At 36.9% G+C, this 14,416-nt stretch overlaps 1 protein-coding gene across 1 annotated transcript; it reads right to left on the bottom strand.

The window, feature by feature from the left end:
- Positions 1-2,979: 2,979 nt before the first annotated feature.
- LOC131312820 (DNA-directed RNA polymerases II, IV and V subunit 8B-like) lies at positions 2,980-7,660 on the bottom strand. Its single transcript, XM_058340847.1, has 4 exons — positions 7,482-7,660; positions 4,993-5,159; positions 3,578-3,672; positions 2,980-3,336 (listed from the first exon to the last, which is right to left on the bottom strand). Exons 1-4 carry the CDS (start codon positions 7,552-7,554, stop codon positions 3,225-3,227), a joined length of 447 nt encoding a protein of 148 aa, XP_058196830.1. The 5' UTR covers positions 7,555-7,660; the 3' UTR covers positions 2,980-3,224.
- Between the last annotated feature and the right edge of the window lie 6,756 nt (positions 7,661-14,416).

Below are 14,416 nucleotides of genomic sequence, written 5' to 3' on the forward strand. Positions count from 1 at the left end.
GTTGGGTCGGTTAGGCAGGTTGGCAGATTTTTTGCACATTCCTACCGGGTTGGGTCGGTTTGGCAGATTTTTTGCACACTCCTACCCCATGTGCCCCAAGATAAGTCCGCCTCCTGGTCACTACATTGTTTTCCATAACACACTCAAAGTTTAAAGAATCAGAATTGCATTGCCTTTCGTACAGAACCGACAAAGTAGCTTCCCAAAACTAAACACCGTTATTTCTTTCTCAATATGAAATTATACATCAATTGGATCCCTTTCTTCTTTATGTAGACTGGGGGAACATCTAAACGCCTTGTGTAACGACCCGTGCCAGCTGACCTGTTAACCCTTAGTTTAATCCCGTGGCTCAAAAGGGTTAACTTACAGTTATACAGTAGCTGTTCACAAATCCTTATACACCATTCACGAGTGCGCCCTGCGCCATAGGTGCTACTACACAATCTTCTAGTGAAGTGATACCACCGGCAAGATGAAGGCAGCCCAAACAATCGAGAAGCAAGTTTTGGTTCGGTTCAGTTCGATTCGATTTTCTTCTATTTCTATCAACAAAAATCAAAACCGAACTGGTTTCAATATGTATTCATAATCGAAAACCAAACCAAACCAATAGCTTAGAAAAATCAAACCAAACCATTTTTTCAATCGGTTTCTTTCTGTTGGTTTGGGTTGATCGGCTTTTATGCACTGCTAGCACAAAGTCACTCAACATCACATGTGGGCCTCTTTTCACAAATTGCTGATTGGGACTTCACAATCTCCCCCACTTAAGATTCACAACGTCCTCGTTGCGTCTCATGATCCAACTTCCACCCACTAAGCAATGTGAGACAAGTATCCGCTTAAGCATGTCAAGCTCCTCAAGCTCGTCTCATGTGGGACTTGTCCAAGCGTAAAAGCAAGCTCCTCACTTGTCGGACCCATGTCACCCATCCAAGCACTTCTCCTCGCGGGACCTGCGGCACTCACCCCACACTTCCGGTTTGTACACCTTTGATACCATCTTTAACGACCCGCAAGCTAACCTGCTAACGCTTAGTCTAACCACATAGCTCAAAAAATTAACCTGAAGTTATATCCTTATATACCATTAAATACTTTCACAAATTCCTGATATGAGACTTCACACCTCGGGTCCACGCAGGACCTATTTGAAAAATCTAAACTGTCCTCTCTCTTCTTCTTTTTTTTTTGAAAAATAAGAGTTTCGATGGCTTCTCTATTCGCTTTTTTTTACTTGATTCTATTACGTTCTGCATTTGACCAACATATTTTTTGGAAAATGACATCCACACTCCATTTTTTACCATCCACTCTTTTTTTCATCCTTATCACGTGAATTTACTTTCTTGCCTTTTTTCAATTCACTTTTTCATACATTCAAGGGCAAAATAATAAATTCATGTAGATAATAACAAAAAAAAAGGGAGTGTGAACGGTAAAAAGAGAGTTTGGATATCAATTCCCTTTTCTTTTCTTTTTTTATGAAGAATTGCGATAGCAACAGTTGATCATAATCTAAAGAGTAATGCGATGAAATGAAAGAAGACAAGAATCAAGATCATGGAAAAAAGGGAATCAATGAATGAGTAATTGCGATCGCCACAATAGAAAGTGCTTCTCACTAAGTAGAACTCATAAAGAGTTCAAACAAGATTTACAATGACGTGTCTTTCCTAGATTTAGGCCTCGTTCTGCTAATGTTCTTATTTTTTAAGTACTTATTTTTCGTTTTATGAGACAAGTTATTCTCTCGCAATATATCACATTTAATTCAAAAAATAAGTAGTTAGTATCATGGTGCAATTTCAAAACATAAAACCTTGTCATATGCAACTCTAAAAGTCCAAGCATTTACAAGCAACATGGTATATAGAGTACTGTCGAACTTTATTATTTTGGTGGGGTTAATAGTTTATTGTGATGGGCTTAACTCGTTCTCATATTTTTTAAATTTTACTTCGGGCAGATTGGGCGGATCTGATCTGCTCACAGTGGATTGTTGTTTTTCCCATCCACTTTCATCCGTCACATACCTCGGTTTGGTTCACAGACGGATCAGTTTCGGCATATTGGTTAGTTTCAACGGTTCGGTTGATCCGCTGAGCAGCCCTATTGGATTCGTAGTTTAACGGATTTTTTATTCTGTTTCGGCATATTGGTTAATTTCAACGGTTCGGTTGATCCGCTGAGCAGCCCTATTGGATTCGTAGTTTAACGGATTTTTTATTCACCCGTAAAATAAATGGGCCATATTTTGTAAGTTGCATCGACTACACGTAAACTAACCCAACACCCTGAGTTTTCTTTCTTTTAAAAAAGGGCATGCTTTTCTGTTTTTTTATTTTGTCTAGTTTTCTTTTTTTGTCTAGATCCAACAAAGAAGTTTCCGAAAATCCATGTTTTCCATCTGCTTCAGCCTACACAAGTAAATATGCCACAAGCACTGAATGAGCGGCCAGTAACAACTCCTGTCCCATGAAAGTTATAAATTCATGAATTTGTTAACAATTCACGGATAATGGAAAACATGTTTGTGTGTGTGTGTGTGTGTGTGTGTGTGTGAGAGAGAGAGAGAGAGAGAGAGAGAGAGAGAGAGAGAGAGAGAGATCATTAGTAACAAATGAAGGAGAGAGACTCAATTATCAGTATCAATTCTTTCTCAGTAGCGAGCCATTGAGAAAGAATTATGAAATGTTGCAAAGAAATGTTACAAAACAAGACAAGCCAGCAGTAAGAAATGTTGCAAAGAAATATTTACTTAGTTATCAGTTTGCAGTAACAAACGCCATTCGGCAAGAAATCTGAGTCGCCTAAAAAGGGACCATTACCAGCAAGTGTGGGCAACCTTGGAGCCTAAACCCGAAGCGACTTGAGAGTATAACACTATTGAGAAAGCAAAGAATGCAACCACAAGTACACCAATAATAGACAGGTTAACTATCCTATAGTCATGGAGTTCACGATATCTGAGCATTTCAGATAATAGAAACGGTTCCAATAAGAGAAAAACACGGATGTCTGCACTGACCAGATTATTCTTAATTAATCATGGCACAAAAGTACACAAGGATTTGAGCAAAGATACACACAAACCCCAAGAGAGAGAGAGAGAGAGAGAGCAAACGACTACCAACTAAATCCAAGGTTCAGAAACACAGGAGCGCATCAGACTTGAGGCCAACCCCTAACCAAGTTCGTTCATGGGGCATAATGTAGTTTCAGACCTTCTTCATGAGGAGAAACAACCTCTGGTCAAGCTCCAACTTCTTTGCATCGCTGGAGTCCCCCTGAAGCAGCATCAGAAGCCCTCCAAAGGAGAACAACATCTCCCTGAAACCGTAAACAACAAAACCCAATAAAGCTGCAACCAACTCTCAGGAGTGGAAGTTTTAGGAATGTATTTACCCACACACACACACACACAAAAACTCCCTCAGGAATGAAAGCTTCAAGGGACCACTTATGGTCCATGTTCAGAAGCAGAATTTTGAAGCCAGCTACATTAGCTTCTTTACTAGACATTCGGATACATTTGCGATTTGCCTACAAAAGCAGTATATTGGATACGTACACTTTAGGTCCTGATGGACCTGAAACATCTGAGATCTTATACAGCTTTCCATGCATAACATAATCAAACTTGTCCGCAAGTGACTGCCTTCCACCCTGAAATAATTAAATGCATGAGATGAGACAACTTTAGCCTATATAACGCAAATCAACACACAATTTAAGGAACCAACACATGATCTCCGGTATTAACCACATGATTATTGACCAAGGAATGACGGAAGTCCACCTAAGGCACGCAAAAGATAATTTGAAGGCTATGGTACACATCAGAAGGTGCACTGAAGGCCGACATATAAGAGCTTGCACCAGTCCTTATCCTTATTTAAAATTAGTTTCCAGTCGATTTCACTCGATATATTGTCCTGTCTATTATGAGTTAAAGGGCCATAATAGAATAGTCCATGGAGTACTACAAGCAGGATCCCAAACCATAAATTTATTACCAATGGCGGTCCAGAACACCTAAAATACCAATTCAAGTTACATATGTGAACAGAAACTATAAAGGTAATCCATAGGTGATATGACTCATCCACTAGCTTTCAACATGAAAGTTACCTTTTAGCACTATTTATTAGAAAGCAACATTATTGCTGCTTGAAGCATGATCTAACATAAGATAAGGAAAACCTTATTCCCAGAAAAGAAGCTTCAATACTTTTCAGTCAAGAAATAAAGCATTCATGGCGGGGTAGCATATCTACGAGTTAATGAGTCAGAAAAATCTGAGGCAAATTCAGGAGAAACTGAGAGGAAAAAGGCAAGGCCCGAAAATCCATCAATTGATTATAGCTAGCAAGGACATAGAATTCAATCCAATTATTATGTTGTATAGCATAAAAGAAAAAAAAAAACTCTTAGAAAATATTGTGGGCTAAACGAATATATATTTCATGAAACTAAAAAAATATGGTTCTACAAGCAAATTATATTTGAATCGAGTACAAAGATCTTATCTACCCACTACTTCAAATAGGCTAGACTCCCGTAAATGAAAATACACCATTCCATTTAAAGAGTTAGGTTCCAAGTTCCGACAACTGAAAGTTCTTTGAGTAAGATTGAAACCTTTCCTTGAACAAGATAAAAAGAGATCAGTTAATTGCAATTTATTCAACATCACATGTACAACAATAACTTTTAGTCGCGTGAGACCTTATTTGCTATTCAAAAGTTCATTATAACTAACTTGGAGGGGGATAGAAAATAACTATGCTGTATGAACTCAAAAAATGGGATACATCACACTCTACTTCTTTGCAATGCACTTCCACATAAATCTTAAATGTCCCAAATTACACATGCCACAATCTCAATGCATAAGCATGCAGGAAAACAAATCAAGTACTTCTTGCATAAACAAGCGCAGAGGATATCCTTTCCTGAAAAAATGTACATGAACCTCAAGATTACCTGAGCCTGAGTAAAATAACCACTGTCAGGTGTTCCATCCAAGTTTAGGGTAGCTGCTAATACCATATTAAATTTGTCCCCAACGTGAAGTTTATATATATCCGTGTTTACATCTAGCTGCATGAAGAATTGTTGTTGGTCGCTGCTGCTTGCTTCAATGCGAGAAACTAAGAAGCACATTATCAAACTGTTAGCGACAAACACCAACAGAAACCCTGAAGTACATTTCAGAGGGGTCATTGAGATTCTTTGATCACATGAGGAGCATCATGTTGTCAATAACATAGGAAATTCAGAAATGGTATTATTCGTATTCATCCAGGAAAAAATACACTAAAAGAGTGGCAAATACAAAAGTAGTACATATCACCTCAAAAGTGAAAATACTAACTCGTATGAAAACCTGTGCTACCAGAAAGCTAACTACCCGATATTCTTGTTTTTGTGAAGAAATTCCTTTAACCAAAAACCAAGGGAAGTCATTTTCCACACACCTTCCCACTCACCCATAATACCACCACCACAAATACGTAGATTGAAGGACTAACCTTTACTCAAAAGTAGGAACCTGAGTCTTTTAATCCTAACCAAGAAAACTGTGTTTAAAGGAAAGACCACTGGTAGTGCCTCAGAAGCAAGGACTTCACAATTTCTCCAAAGTGATGCCGAGGAAATGGCATTCATTAAGGGAATAATCTTGAAAGTGGATATGTTGGAACAATAAAAATACTAAGTCAATTGTTAGAGAGACAGAAGATACTACGCTATTAGAAAGGTTGCAGAAAACCAAAGGTATAAAAAATAAGATTTAGATGAAATTATTTAATGGAGATGTTTCATCTTCTCTTTTGCGTCACTTTTACCTTTTGTACATGGAAACGTCCTTGATCCATGTTTCAACATATGGAGGGGGGAAGACAGGGGAGGGGTTCAAGTGGTGGCGGCGGCCATCCCTCAATTTAAAAAATAATAATAATACTCCCTTACTACCCTATTATTCTTCTTATTTACCATCTACAACTATGGGTACCCCAACTCTAGATATTTATAAGTGTGACACTAAATAGTAACCCTTCAGTATGGCTAATGCATTCCAAGCTATGAATCTGGAGTCCTTAAAAAATGGGGCCTTATGAGTACAGAGATCTCATTACAATTTTTTTTAAACAAGGTTACTGGAGTACATAATATAGGGCTTTTTCTACATAACATGAGTGTAGATTAGAAGATCATGGATTACACAACTTGAATGATTAACATTCTTGTAGCCTTATGTAATAGCCCTTAGGTGCTTTCATTGTTAGGGTTCAAATAGGCGACTTGCAACAACTCCCATCGTCACACTGCAACTTATTTAGTGTTCACAGGTGGATCTTGCTTTCGGAGTTGCCATCTCTATCGTACCATCAGGGATGAAGTCGCTTATGTGCCATTCTCTCTTTCAATTTGCGTTCATGCTTGCGTTTTATAAGAAAAATACTGTTTAGTGTTAACGGCTGGCTAATGTTTCCAGCACCAGAGCAAGACGAGCCCTTCTGTTAGGCCCACCCCTTTGCTGCTAAGCATTGATTTCTGGTGCAAATGAAGTTAATAAAAATGTGATGCAATGATCTTTGCGTAACAAGACTCTAAAGAGGTATGACCTTTTCTACCGGCCTCCACATGTCATTTACTATGGGGATCATATTCTACACAAACAACCACCTTACTTCAAAACTCCAAATAGTAGACCTCTAAGTTTTGACTGGACCTATATACAGATAGAGATTACCATAAGATCTCAAGAAATCAAATACTGCAAAAAAATGATCATCATGTCCTCAATCCCCACTAGCAATACTAATTACAAAGCAATATACCCACTACCCAAACTTCCAAACCAATTAGGAAGTTCACCTTCACCCGTGTAACTCATTTTTCATTGTAAGGTTGAAGGTTTTCAAAGCCACTAATCAAGTAGGCTAGCACCCATGCACACTTCTAACTGGAGTTCATGGGGTAAATCCTCGTGGTATCATTATTTATCCCCATATGGCCGTTCGACCTCGAGATCTTCTCCACAAATGGCAGTTGAAGTTGAGTATATCCTGCACGTCGACTGTGCAACAAGTTCCCCCGCAAAAACAGAAAAACAAACCGGTAAAACCCGAAATCATCCAAACTACATTTTCTGTTACAAGTTACTGTTCTATTTACGCACACCCACTGCTAGAATTTATGAACCTTTCATCATGTAAGATAAGAAGGTTTCCAATCAAGAACAAATGAGTTTTACTCAGAGCCCTGAGCATCCACGATATTATTGCTTTGCCTAAACAACAATGACCGGCAAATCCTACAAGAAAACTCCCAATAACCCAGAATTTCTAGAAATCAATGGGAGGTTTTACTTGAAGCATTACAGAAGCACTTCTCTCCCTGCATATAATTATCATGACGATAACAATGGAAGCAAAGAAGCAAAACCCTATGAACGGGGTGAAACGAACCTTTATCGAACTTTTTACCATCCGGGTCCAGCTTCTGAACCGTGAAGACATCATCTAAGAGATAATTAGCCATGGGAATCTTCCAACTTTGATGAACGGAAAAAGAAAACCACGCTCGAGTCGACGGTGGTTGTAAGAGGAGGACCAAATGGCAGAGTAGGGCTTTGTATTGAAATTTGGGAAAATGACGGCCAAGGACGTGTTTGATAATTAATACCCTCCAAGGACATTTTCAGCATTAACAAATGTACTCAAATGTTCTCAGCATGTCCTTGGCGGGTATTAATTATCAAAACACGTCCTGAGCCGTCATTTTCCCTTGAAATTTCTCCTCTTTATAGGGGCTTTCTATTTTTTCCAGAAGCGAGTCCACACTAACAAATTTTTTTCTTCAGTATTTTTTTGATTAAATTTTTTTTTTCGTAATTTTTGTTAGTTTTTCGTCGTAATTATTTAGACTAATCGCTCTTCTCAACTAGAGAAATCAGAGTATAGAAATGTGAATCGAAATTCAGAAAAGTTTATATAAAATGACACTGTAGATAAAAAATACCAGTTGTTTGCTATTTTGGTTTTTTTTTTTGGTCTTTAGTGAATTTTTTTTTTTGTTTTCACCATAATTTTTTACTTCTTAGACTCTTCTCGTCAAGATGGGTGATTAATTAAAAAAACTTGAATATAACAAAAATCCAGTGTTGCTGGACCAGTCTCTTCCAATTTTTAATTTTTTTTGGGTCTATTCCCAACCCAAAAAATGATCGATATTGTCGTAGAACTCATCGAGAAAAATATCCATACCAAAAATCAGTTTGATCAGACTTCGTTTGATTATGAACAAAGTGCACTTGTGCAAAAGAAAAAGGAAGCCCCTAATGCCACGTGCAATTTTTCTAATGCCATGAGCATTAAAAGCTCTATTGTGTAGAATTACTCAAGCTTTGTTTGGTTTTTATCTTTGAATATTTTAATTTTGGTAGTGGATGAAGAGAGAAATAGAGCAATAATTAGAGAATTGAGTAATTAGTAGAGAGAGATAGAGAGAGAAATGAAAATAATAATTGAAGATATAGAGTAACGATTGAAGAGAAAAATAGGATAATTTTTAGAAAATAAAAACAAAACGAAGTTAAAATAGAAAACAAACAAAGACTCAATTATTCTCCTTTGTCAAAAGCGGTAACTTAAGAAACTTTTTTCCCAATTGAACCATGGACAGTGAACAACCAATTGAATGCCTCCGTAGAAGTTCTAGTGATCAGATTGATGAACATGGAATTGACATGCAAAATCAAGAAAACAAACAGAAGGATATGCTTGAGCAATTTGATTGGAAATTTGAATCTCAGGAAGAACTTCTCGATACTCTTCGAGAGTTTTTCTCAATGCAAGGATATGCAATATTTATCAAAAACTCTAGACAAGATAGATATCTTACCATCAGTTGTGATTGGGGTGGTTGTTACCGGAATAAGTGGCATGTTTCCTTAGAGAAACGGCAAAGAAAAATAGCAACTCGTCTTACAAATTGTTCTTTTGAATTCTATTGTAAGAGACAAGATGATGGCTTGTGGGTGATTAACGGAGTCAAAAATAGCTCACATAATCATGAACCCTCAAGTGTTAGAGTGAGAGGAGAAAAATGGTTTCAATCCGAACCTTTCAAAAGTGTATTAGACTGTCCGGATGTGCCGAGCAGATACCACGTGGTTAATACCCACCGTAAAATTTCTCACTCACCAGGATGAATGATTTTGAGAGAAAAAAAAAAGTACTGTACTAAAATCTGAAGTGTGCTGAGAAAAGCACAGTTTTCGTTTTGTTTTTTTCAGTTAAAATTTTGACTTTGCCCACTACCAAACAAGATAGGGATTCTACTAGTAGGGTGAATGATTTTGACGTTTATTGCTATCTGCTTAAATTACAAGGAAGCTATCAGGGGATGCGTTGGGTAGTTGAAGAATCAAAATTTAGAATTAAGGGCAGTTTGGGAAACAAGTTCCATATGTCATCGCTTTCGACCAAAAGAGGACAATTGGGTAATTCTACACAGCAAAGCATTTTAATACTCGTGGCATTAGATAAATTGCTCGTGGCATTAGGGGCTTCCAAGAAAAAAACGAAAAATTGTTTTTCAAAATGGATTTTTTTAAAGTCCGATGAACCTGTTTTTCGAAATGGATTTTTTTTCGACCAGTTCTACCAATTGAATGGTTCTGATTATTTATTAGGAACAAAAAAGATTCAATAATACTGAGAAACTCGTGGAGACTGGACCATAGCAACACTGGACTGGAACTCAATCTGTTTAGCTCCTCCCCAATCCTACCGGACCGTCTTGTTGGGACCATTATGGCTACTTTTGGATTACTTCAATTATTGAAATTGTTCATTTCTTAAAAATTATTGACAATATCAACCAAGTCAAGAATCTTGTTTATTGAATATCGATTTATACTAGAACTAGTAAAGTACGTCACGTGCGATGCACACGAGCTCGTGCCCATACAAGTTTTAGTGTGGGATAATATTGCTATCAATTTTAAATTACTTACATATTTTAATATCACTATTTTATATAATTTCAAAAAAAAGATTATTTGATATAACTAATTGAAATCTACTCCATCGTAAGCACCCTACACTCATTGCATTAGGTGAGGGTTAAAATCCCATGAATCCCATCTCCTATCCCCTAAATTAAAAATTAAAATAGGATATGCCTTGTCCAAAAAAATAGTATTAAGATATAAACAATTTTTAATCATGTAAACTTGATATCGATCCGACAAATCTGTGAAGTAATTATGCAAGATTTTCTTCTTCTGTTTTAGTTTCTTTGCATTTACTAATTATGCAGCGCATGTTGAAGAACTGAAAGAGAATACAATTGATGTAGGTGATTAACATGCAAGCTATAGCTCCTCTGGTGCTCCGCTAAGAACTTTTACGACTTTTTTTTTTGTTTTGTTCTTATTTTGATTTTTTTTTTTTTTTTTGCGGTTGTTAGTTGTGCGCCTCATTTTTTTTGACTCTCCGATTAGTCTCGTCAAGACGAATCGGAAAACTAATTTTTTTTTACTTCTACCCAAATATTTTGGGAAATAACCACTCTTTAGCCAAAAAAAAAAAAGGGTGGTTATTTCCCAAAATATTTGAGTAAAAGTAAAAAAAATTACTTTTCTGATACGCCTCGTCTAGATGAATCAATATTCCACAAAAATTTGGCGCAAAGTTAACAAATGCAAAAAAAAATTCAAATAAGGACAAAGTGCTAAAAATTAAGCAAAACAGGGTATAAGTGTTTTAGTTGGTGGAGCAACTGTTGGGCGAATTTTCAACGTGCTTGGAAGAAACATGGTTGAGACAATCGGTTGGTGGCCAGGACGGATCCGCTTTAGCTTCTTTTTTTTTCAACGGAAGAAGCATACCCATTTATAAAGATCAACATTTACAGATTATCATCAGAATACAGATCAAGCCATATGACAATAATAGATTCTCACCCGAATACAGAGATATAGAGACACAACCAAACACCCTAAAACTAACGATATCCAGGAAAAGCAAAGAGACAAAACTGATGTCTAACGCCTAAGTAAGAGTCATTGCTCATTCCACGCTATTATCAACAAGGATCAGCATAAGTGGAGCTATAGTACCCAGACATCAGACACCTCTGGATGGTGGAGCTCCATATCAAATACAGCATAAAAAATCGATGGAAATCAACAACCCACTAGATTAAATCCAAATAGAAACCAGACTAAATCCAGACAAAAACAAAATAAAACATACACCCCCGCCCCCCGGTCATTCATGAGCGGCCATTCTTTTGTCTAACACCCTACCGATCAAAGCTCTAAAGCTGACGACTCAAGAAGCCACTGGCAGCGAGCGGAGCAGTGACAAACGACAAGCGGTTTGGGTTGAGAATGGGAAGGTGAAACCAGATCTGAAGGCAGAGATTGATTCCTTCCCTTCTGCCGCCCAAAATTAGGTATAAACCCAAAAGAGAGGGAGGAGAAGAAGAAGAGAAAGTGTGGCGGCTATTTTAGGGTTAGAGGGAGGTGCTTGCCTTCAGAGAGAGAGAGAGAATAATCCCCGTCACGGGTTCGCAGGGTCAGTTTTTCAAAAGAAACATAGTAGTAGTAAGTAAATGATCCACTTTAGTTCAATGTCAATGACTTCTAACGATTCTGTTGTTGCAACACCGATGATATATCAATTCGTGAGCTGTCTCCAGAAAAGCATCATCTCAATAGCTATATGATAATGTGAAAGTATCTTAAATCTTCAAAAAATTAATCATGAAAAGTCAAGTCCTAAGGCAAGATGATACCCCCCCTGGCCATGGAGAATGATTAGGAGGTAGGCAACATATCCCAATCTACTTTTAACCTCGTCTAATATTAGATGCTATTAGTACGGAGTATTACTTTTGCAACAAACTATATGTCTATCGTGCAAAGATGCATTTGTTGCACTCATTTAGGGAAAAAAAAAGTAAAGATGTGTTATTGCCAAACAAATTTGCTATGTGTCCAAATCTTTTTGAAATGGTGTTAATCATATCATGCTTCTAAATAGTTATCACAAGCGCCAAGAGGCCAAAAGTATAATCCCAAAGAGAAAAGAGGTTAATAAAGAGTTCAAAATATTCTTTCAATATGCTAATCTAATTATGGGGCCGGTCATAGAGACAATACATTCAACAACACTTTTGACAACATATTTTTCGGAGCCTCACGTGAATAATCGGAGCCGTTCAATTTGTTTAAAACATGTTTTTAAGGGTTTCCGGATATCGACAAGGGCTTGATCGGCTCATTCAATTTTATCCTGTCAATTTTGACAAGAATCAACTAAATGAGCCGATCAAGCCCTTACCGATATCCAAATGAGTTAGTTTTTTATGGGACCCCTTAAAAACATGTTTTAAATATATTGAACGACTTCGATCAATTGTGTAAAGGTCCCACGTGGAATTTTGAAAATTGTGTTGTCAAAAGTGTTATCAAATGTATTGTCTCTGGAACCGGCCCCTCTAACTATTCTAATAACAATGGCTCTTGTCGAGAAAAAATGTTACTATAGCGAGGTATTGAGGTCAATTCAACGGACACAAAGACACAGTGTGACACGCTGCTTCAAAACTAGGCGGGGGGGCCCATTGTGCAGCGTCAAGGTTGGCTCATAGGGTAGATGAGAGAAGCGACTGTTTTCGGCTCCCAAATTTTGATCTAAAATTGAGACCCTACTGTAATGTGGCTTACATATTAATAGTAGAATGTTTTCGAATAAAAATACAATTATATCGGCTTTGTTTGGTTTCCATTTTTGGGTGGAGAGAGAAATAGAGTAATAATTGGAGAGGGGATAATGAGTGTAGAGAGATAGATAGAGAAATTAAAGTAATACTGTAATTGAAGAAATAGAGTAATAATTAAAGAGAAAAATAAGGTAATGATTAAAAAACAAAAATAAAACAAAGTTAAAATGGAAAACAAACAAAGCCATTTTATTTTCTTCAAAAACTCTTACAATTATATCTTTTTATATTTATATTGTCATAATTGTATTCTTTTAGTTTGATTTTTTTGTACGTTTATCATTTTTTTAAGAAATTCATGAATATGTAAAGGGCTCAATATAGGAAATTCATTTCGGGCCTCCAAAATATATAAGTCGGTACTGAGCAGTGTACTACGCAACAAGTGTTGTACGCGATCTCACCCGTCTGTCTGTGTTTTGGATGGTCCGAATTTAAGTAAAAAAATTTAACTCTTCTCAAGAAATTTTTTATTTAAATCTGAACCATCCAAAACATAAAGAGACGGCTGAGATGGGCACAACGCAAGTGCACCTTAATGCACAGCAGGCCCCCGCTTCCACTTCAAAACTAGTCGTCCCTAAATTTTGCTATTGTAAATCATGTGGCTCTCAGGGCGTCCGCATTGTGTTAAAGTGCGGAAGTTTCCTTTCCCAATCGAATTTCGATGATCTGAGTTGCTCAATGTGTTCAGAATGTGATTTTAAAGATATTCGCGAGAAATCACCCAAAAAAAATGACCGGAAAGGGCTTGATTTGAGCAACTTTTTTTGAACCGTTCAATGAAAACTGCTCGGATGAAGCCCTTCCTGATCTTTTTTTTGCTGATTTCTAATGAGGACCCTTAATCACGTTTGATCACATTGAGCAGCTCGGATCATCAAAATTCAATTAGAAAAGGGAAGATCCGCACTTTGCAGAGTACGGACCCCCTTAGGAGAAGGGGACTGATTCTTCTCCTCTTATGCCAATTAAACCAAGTCAATTGCATTTTTTTTCTTTGAATAGAAAAAAAAAATTATTAATTTTGAAATTGTTACAAGACTTAGGAACAAAGAAATAATATCATGCTCAAGAACATTCATTTGCCCAGTCCGAAATCCAATCCTTACGTTTTGGCAAAAAGCGAAAAGAAGGACACTCATTTGCACCTTTTTCTTCTTTCCCCCATGTTGCTTTCGTGCCAATTGAAGGAGCGAATTTCACTGACCTCCCCTAAAGTTTCTACAATTTCATTGTCCTCCCCTGAGGTTTTGACAATTACACTGCCCTCCTCTGCTTTACAAACTATTAGCTGTATTACACCATTCTGTTAAGTTATGTATAACTCCGTTACTTTTGACTCTTAAATGACTACAATACCCTTAGATACTAGGATGAACTAAAAATATCTATCATTTTCATGATTTTTCAATTGATTTTTTAAATATTAAAAAAAATTTAGACTTTTGTTATAGGTGGTTGAAGTTGTGTAATTGCATGTACATCTCATATTTAATGATAACTTCTTCCTTTTCTTCGATAAACATGATATTTGTCATTCAATGTATCTCGTTCTTTATTCATCACCGAAAAAACATTCTTCAAATGAAATGTATATGCAAGT

Source organism: Rhododendron vialii, chromosome 1a, assembly GCF_030253575.1.
Source record: "Rhododendron vialii isolate Sample 1 chromosome 1a, ASM3025357v1".
Lineage (NCBI taxonomy): Eukaryota > Viridiplantae > Streptophyta > Magnoliopsida > Ericales > Ericaceae > Rhododendron > Rhododendron vialii.

What these genes read in the sequence shown, in the direction of transcription:
- LOC131312820 (XM_058340847.1), bottom strand. Translation starts at nt 7,554, where the DNA reads ATGGCTAATTATCTCTTAGATGATGTCTTCACGGTTCAGAAGCTGGAC. An exon ending in TGGTAAAAAGTTCGATAAAG is followed by an intron (nt 5,160 to 7,481) that starts GTTCGTTTCACC and finishes TGTGCTTCTTAG; the next exon opens with TTTCTCGCATTGAAGCAAGC. An exon ending in GTTATTTTACTCAGGCTCAG is followed by an intron (nt 3,673 to 4,992) that starts GTAATCTTGAGG and finishes TAATTATTTCAG; the next exon opens with GGTGGAAGGCAGTCACTTGC.